The sequence below is a fragment of the Salvelinus sp. IW2-2015 genome, unplaced genomic scaffold (assembly GCF_002910315.2).
Source record: "Salvelinus sp. IW2-2015 unplaced genomic scaffold, ASM291031v2 Un_scaffold1510, whole genome shotgun sequence".
NCBI classification, from domain to species: Eukaryota; Metazoa; Chordata; class Actinopteri; order Salmoniformes; family Salmonidae; genus Salvelinus; species Salvelinus sp. IW2-2015.
In genome coordinates, this window is record NW_019942954.1 from 34,783 (window position 1) to 42,320 (window position 7,538).

General features: G+C 41.9%; 1 protein-coding gene across 1 annotated transcript in view; it reads left to right on the forward strand.

Annotated features, from left to right (window-relative positions):
• Positions 1 to 2,272: 2,272 nt before the first annotated feature.
• LOC112071073 (secretogranin-1-like) overlaps positions 2,273 to 7,538 on the forward strand; it is a 14,551-nt gene continuing 9,285 nt past the window's right edge. Inside the window, exons 1-8 of the mRNA XM_070439237.1 lie at positions 2,273 to 2,489; positions 2,807 to 2,853; positions 2,978 to 3,071; positions 4,233 to 4,564; positions 4,706 to 4,803; positions 5,085 to 5,828; positions 5,994 to 6,126; positions 7,116 to 7,223. Of these exons, the coding sequence (XP_070295338.1) occupies positions 2,441 to 2,489; positions 2,807 to 2,853; positions 2,978 to 3,071; positions 4,233 to 4,564; positions 4,706 to 4,803; positions 5,085 to 5,828; positions 5,994 to 6,126; positions 7,116 to 7,223 (1,605 nt within the window). The 5' untranslated portion in view covers positions 2,273 to 2,440. The remainder of the gene's footprint in view (positions 2,490 to 2,806; positions 2,854 to 2,977; positions 3,072 to 4,232; positions 4,565 to 4,705; positions 4,804 to 5,084; positions 5,829 to 5,993; positions 6,127 to 7,115; positions 7,224 to 7,538) is intronic.

Consider the following 7,538-nt stretch of genomic DNA (forward strand, 5'->3'; position numbering starts at 1 on the left):
CTTCTATTTTCCCCCAACTCTCTCTTTCTTTTCTTTCTCCCCCACCAACTCTCTTCTCTCTGTTTTTTCTCTTTCTCCCCACCACACTCTCGTGCTCTTTGTTCTCTCTCATTTTGCTCCCTACAACACTCATGCTTCTCTTTTTCTTTATTAGTTTTTTCTTCCCCCACCAACTCTCTCTCTCGCTCTCTCTTCTTTTTTTCTTTCTACCCTCCTCAATCTCTCTCTCTCTGTGTTTTCCTCTTTCTCCCCCCACCGAACTCCTCTCTCTCGCTCTCTCTCTGTTTTCCTCTTCTCCCTCACCAACTCTCGCTTCGCTCTCTCTCTGTTTTTTTCTGCTTCTCCTCACCCACTCTTCTGATCTCTCTTCTCTGTTTTTCCTTTTCCCACCACTTCTCTTGATCTCTCTCTCTCTGTTTTTCTCTTTTCCTCCCACAACTCGGCTCTATCTCTCTCGCTTTTCTGCTTTCTCCCCGACATAGCTCGCTCTTTCGCTCTCCTCTCTGTGTTTATCGCCTTTTCCCCCCACACTTCTTCTCTAGCTCTTCTCTGCTTTCTCTTTCTCCCCGACCATCTCTCTGCTGCTCTGCTTTTCTTTTTCTTCCTCCCACGACTTCCTCTCTCTGTTTTTCTCTCCACAAACTCGCTCTCTCTCTGTTTTTCTGCTTCTCCGGCCCAACTTCTTCTCTTTTCGTTTCTCTTCTCGCCTTCCATCTGTCACCAACTCTTACTCTCGCGCTCTCTCTGTTTTTCTCTTTCTCCTCCATCCAACTCTTCTCTTGTTTTTCTTTTCTCCCCACTCTCTCTCTTGTTTTCTTTTTCTCCTCCCACAACTTCTCTTTTTCTCTTTCTCCCCACCACTCTCTCTTTCTCTCTTCTCTTCTCTGTTTTTTTCTCCTGCCCACAACTCTCTTTCTCTCTGTTTTTTCCTCTTTCTCCCCCACCACTCTTTTCTATATTTTTCTGCTTCTCTCCCCAACAACTCTCTATCACCCGTATCGTATAAGCCAGCTAGATATTCGACTTGGAACATGTTATATTGGTGCATATTGATTCGACTTGGCAGAACATTAGTATATATCAAAAAGGAGGCTTCAACTATTGAAAACCAAGAGATCATCATCACATATCCAGCAAAACAGTATCACTACGAACCCCCACTCATTCTCCTGCCAACCAGCTCTGAATCATTTATGCTTCTCTTTTAAATGCGCTGGTGTTTTCACAACATTATCTCTCCTGATAGCGCTGAGCATGACTTCCTGTTTATTTTTGAAAAAAATTGCACTAGTTTATTTGGTCGGCTAATTTATACGATATTAGATGATACGGAATGAGATATGAGAAAATCAATACATTAATTCAGTTAACAGGCATTCCATACAATGTGAACAGTGAACGTTAAGGAGTTGTTTATTTTAGAGTCAGCAAATGCTGTTGAATACCATTCAGTAACCATTGCCAWTCTTTAGGCTACATGTGTGCAATATTGTAAACCCTGCCTACTGCACTATTGTCTCCTATGGAATTTTTACTGCTTACTTAAATGGCATGCTCTGATGAATTATTCAGATGGTTGGCTATATACTGAACATAGTGTCTCTGAAACGTATAAGACATACAGTACCAGTCAAAAGTTGACACACCTACTCATCCCAGGGTTTTTCTTTATTTTTTACTATTTTCCACATTGTAGAATAATAGTAAAGATATCAAAACAATGAAATAACACATATGGAATCATGTAGGAACCAAAAAAGTGTTAAACAAATCAAAATATATTTGATATTTGTGATTCTTCAAAGTAGCCACCCTTTCCCTTGATGACAGCTTTGCACACATGTAATAAGGATTGTGAAATGATAGTGTCATATTGAACATATATTTATTTATTCTATTGTGGCTTCTCCAGCTGTGAAGGCAATACTAACTTTGCTGATAGCTACTTACATGACACTTTGAAATGTTCTGGAGAGATGAAATGGTTTCTTTATTTCSTGGCCTGAACCTTTCTTTAATGAAGTTAAACTTCTTGTTTTGCACCCAATTCTGGGTTGCTGACCACTAGCCTGATGTAAATCCACTGACACAGCTTAGAATTGGGGTGCCAGTTGTTGCATTCCTCAAACCACTTTATTAAAACGACTGTTGACGTCTTGCTGTAGGCTATTGCCTTTTTAACTAGGATCTAATCTAATAATGACGCAGGTGACGTCCACATCCCTCCTACACCTCTTCCAGTTCAGTCCTGATATATGSTGTGCCTCCCTCTACTTCTCAGACTACAAGAGTCCAGCTACCGCAGCAGATCCCACACAAGCGCTCCTACACACGCGGATGGAGAACAGGAGCTGGCTTGGCGGTGATGTGTTTAGACTTTTTGCTTTATTTATCAGCTCTTTCTTAGGTCATTTCTACGGGGAGAAAATCTAAGTCTTCTATGATGAAACTTGTGTTTGTTTTTGCTGTGGTTGCGTATTTCTTTGCAGGTAAGCTATTGGTAAATTCAATGTGTTTCGTTGTGCGTGTACTGTAGGGGTTGCGTGTATTGTAGCGCGTTTCAGCACCACGGAGAGCGCCACTGCTTGAGAGAGAGAGAGAGAGAGAGAGAGTTGCATGCAGTAGTCAGTCATGCATTGTATGGTGCATTTTCTCTGTTAATCTTCTTGAGTAATGTTTTTATAATTGCTCATCTATATCGCATATTTATTTTGCAAAACTAAATGTAATGTAATATCATATAGTTATGGAGAAGATATTTTCAACACAGAACCACATTCTGACCCATTTTGTCAATAATTTACAGAAAATCTATCACTTCCCGTTGGAAAAGAACGACAGCGAGAGGATGTGGTACGCAAAATGTTTTTCGTCTCTTGTTGGATAACTCATATTAAAAAGAAATAGCATTATTATATAACGGAAATTGCACTGTATGCTTTAATGTTGTGACAGGTTGCTTGTTACTGTTTTCTAGGTAACACGGTGCTTGGTTGAGGTCCTGTCCAAGGCGTTGACCAAACCTGACTCTCACCCTCTGGATCAGGAATGCAAAGATATTCTCAAAGCAGGCAAGTAGTCTTTACATGACTAATTGTTGTATTTCAAAGGCAGCATATAGGAAGGATTTTGAAAAGATAGCAATATATAATTTCATWAACGGTGAAAGCAATATGATGTCAGTGTTTGTTTACAAGACTGGAGTTAATGAACCTTGCACTTGCCTTTCATAAACTAACACGTGCACTTGACTCACCCATCCCCCGCCCCTCCACCAGCACTGACTTTGCTGATAGCTACTTTTTCGAGGGAAAATGTGGTTGTCCCAACTAGCTATTTTAAGATTAATGTACCAACTGTAAGTTGCTTGCATAAGAGCATCTGCTAAATGAATAAAATGTCAAATGTTGGTCTGCCATGATGCTACCAATAAATCACTTTTGCCTGTCTTTCTCTGTAATGTCAATGGAAATGAAGGAAAGGAGARGAGCAGATGAAGCRACTTTAGACTATTGAGATGCAGCCCCGTGTTGACTGGAGGCAGAGATGGTGAAAGAATGAGTACAACCAGAGATACCAGTACTGTATATAATGAGGAGATGGTCTTGTCTCCTCCCTAACAATGGGAGTCATTGTCCCAAAGGCTGGAAGGCAGGTGATCTGCTTATCGGTCTGCTTAATGCTGTATTCCTGTGTGGACAGATTTTTGACAGGAGTGGACCTTCTCGCTTGACAGTAATATTACACAGGGTTACTGTAGGTCATAGGACTCAGTGGGGCTTCGGCTAATACAGAGAACAGAGCTATAGAGCTACAACCTGGCAACCAGCTGAGGAGATATGAGTAGAGACACCTAAATTAGCATTTGCTTCTGTATTGATGGAAATTCTACTTAGCTGAATTTAAATATGCTATTATGGGAGACAGATAWTGCCTGGGCTTTTCCCATATATTGTTGAGAGACATTTTACAATGGTCACCAAAATGAACTAATCAAGGGTCTATATGAGTAGCTGATTAGTTGAATCAGGTGTCAGTGCAATGCTGGAAAAAAGTGCCAGTGCCTCCGAGTAGCTCTTCTGTCTCTGAAATGTTTGAATTGAGGGGGAACTTGCAGTGGGGCTTGAGTTGGACAACATGAGACAATGATAAAGTAGTAGACACTGTGGATATTGTCAACACATTATTGAATGCCCTTTGAGTGTCTCTTCTTCTTCCACCCCCTCCTACAGGTGCCCAACATGCTGCACCTGTGGAGAAGAAAAGTGATGAGGTGCTGACACATGAAGAGGGCAAAGAACATGAACCTGAGCCTGAGGCACCAGGGGCCGACGTGAAAGACATTGAGGACCTCCTGAAGTCTGTGGAGGAGAAGAGAGAGACACTGGAGGACGAAGATCGCAGCCAGGAGTCATGGGACCTCAACTACGAGAAGGAGAAAAGGATTTGGAAACCAACGCACAGGTATCATCATAAGAAACCCAATCACAAACGTGATGAGGAGGTTTCTGAAGAAGTGAGAGAAGAGCCAGACGAAGACATAGTCAGGAATCCTGGAGTCTGGGCGATTTGAGAAGGAGAAGACGATATGCCTACCTATCGGTACACCCAAAGAAACACCACAAACGAGACGAAGAGGTTTAGAGGAAGAGAGAGAGAGCCAGAGAGGAAACGTAGTCAGGATCCTGGAATTGTCTGGCGATAGAAGGAGAAGAGATATAGGCCTACCTATCGGTACACCCCAAAGAACATTACAAAACGAGATGAAGAGAGTTTAGAGGAAGAGAGAGAAGAGCCAGAAGAAGGAAGCGTAGTCAGAATTCCTGGAGTCTGGGCGATGAGCAAGGAGAAGAGATATAGGCCTACCTATCGGTACACCCCAAAGAAACACCACAAACGAGACGAAGAGCGGTTAGAGGTAGAGAAGAGAAGAGCCAGACAAGTGAGTGAGTCAGGAATCCTGGGAAGTATCTGGGCGATGAGAAAGGAGAAGGATATAGGCTACCTACTATCGTACCAGCCCAAAAGAAACACCAACAAACGAGACGAAAGAGGGTTTAGAGAAGAGAGAGAAGAGCCCGAAGGGAACGTAGTCAGGAATCCTGGAGTCTGGGCGATGAGAAGGAGAAGAGATATAGGCCTACCTATCGGTACACCCCAAAGAAACACCAAAAACGAGATGAAGAAGACGAAGAGCGCAGTCAAGAGTCCTGGAGTCTGGGCGATGAGAAAGAAAAGAGAAAGGAGGATGATGAGGAAAGAAAGAAGAGGATTTGGAAACCCACCCATCGGTACCACCACAAGAAGCACCACAAACGCAGTGAAGATCCTTCAGAGGAAGAGGAGGAGGAGAAAGATAAGAGAATTTGGAAACCCACACACAGATATCACCACAAGAAACACCACAAACGAGGTGCTGACTCATCGGACGAGGAATCAGAAGAAAAGAGATCAGAAGAGTCAGAGGAAGAGGATAGAGAGAAGAGAATCTGGAAGCCCACACACAGATACCACCACAAAAAACACCACAAACGTGATGAGGAGCTTTCAGAAGAAGGGAGAGAGGAGCCAGATGAAGAACGCAGCCAAGAGTCCTGGAGTCTGGGTGATGGAAAGGAGAAGATAGAGGAGGATGAGGATGAGAGAGAGAAGAGGATTTGGAAACCAACTCACAGGTACCACCACAAGAAGCATCACAAACGCAATGGGGATTCCTCAGAGGAGGAAGACGAGGAACGAAGGAGCGATTCGGACGAACATGAGGAGGAGAAGAGGCATGGAGACGCCGAGAAGGATGAGAGACAGAGGGATAGGCAGGAGGCTCTGAGGTGTGTATCTATATATTCATATWTTTTCCAGGCTATAAATCTTCAACCATAACAATTTTTACCACAGGACATTTTAGACACATGCTTTTGAGACCAACGACTAGACTTAATCTGTGTCCGGGAAACCGGCACTGAGTATAGGTTGTGCTGGTGTTTGTGTGACAGGTACCTGGCAGAGAAGAGTCGTCTCCTGGGGGAGGGCGAGGTGTATGAGAAACGTTCTCCCTGGGCTTACAGAGGATACTACCACCCTGCCTGGTGGAAGAGAAGCATAGACCCACACACACCATTGCATAAGGTTTCTATGTACAACCTATTATAACCTACATTTTTAGACTGGACTACTGCTGTATTAGTTTGTATAGTTTGAGCTATTTTAATTATTTTTTTCAATCACTTTTATTGTTCTTTAATCGTTTATATAATAAGGTCCACTTTAAATGATGTTCAGTCCATAAAGGCTTCATAAAGCCTTCACAATGCCTTTATAAGCGCTACATAAATGTGTTACACAGCATCTATAACTGTATGTCATGCTTTATAAAGGGTTAATACATGTGGCATAACTGTGTGACATAATCACCAATGTCAAATGTGACATAACCCACTATGTCAAATGTGATATTAACATGTGCTTTATAAAGGGTGACATGTTGTGCTGAAGGAAGTCACGTTAGTCACGTTACACCTAATTTCCTTCCAAGACACTCTGTCCAAATACACGAAGATCTAGTGGACCAACACATAAACCTTCATTAGGGAAAGAGGTTGGGCCATCCTACAATTGTTTTAGAGTAATATAACATTTACAATTTAGCAYACGCTTTTATCCAAAGCGACTTAGTCATACGTGCATACAGTTTTATGTATGGGTGGTCCCGGGAATCAAACCCACTATCCTGGCGTTGCAATACTCTACCAAGATGGTTATAAATGCTTTGTGAAGCCTCAATTTAATATAATTCATAAAGCCTTTATTAAGCGATGCTTATGGCACCTTTTAAAAAGCACAGGTTTATGTCATATTTGACWTTGGTGGTTATGTCACACAGTTATGCCACATTTATGAACCCTTTATAGAGCATGACATACAGTTATAGATGATTGATTTGTGGCACATGTATGTAGTGTTCATGAAGGCTTTATGAAGCCTTTATAAGCTGCACCTKATTTAAAGCGGGATCTATATTAATCTATCATGATGCTTATCAATTGTTTCCAATTAGATTTTTAATTGTACAGAAATGTTTTAATACACTAAAGTGTGATGTGATTTGATTGGCTAAGATGGAGGAACTGGCGAAGTTGCTGACCTATAAGAATCACCAGCTGGCCAGCCAATCAGAGCCGGCGGACGAGGAAAAGAAGAGGAGCGTATCTCTAACCCCAGAGGAGGTAACATTTGAACATCACAAATAACCTTTATGAAACATGACACAAAACAATTCAATGGTGAATTACCATATCATAAGCCTCCTCTTAAACTTCTCAGAAAATATATCTTGAAAGATGACATATCACAAGGTTTTGGATGTTTCATGCTCTTAGACAGACACCACAATCCTGCTTTACATTGAAGTAAGAAAACCTTTTTCAAGCTATTAAAATGATGAACCAGTCCAATATTGGATGTTGCCCTCTCTGTAGTCTTCTGTGGGAAGAGATTCTACCCTCTCTGTAGTCTGCTGTGGGAAGAGACTCTAACCTCTC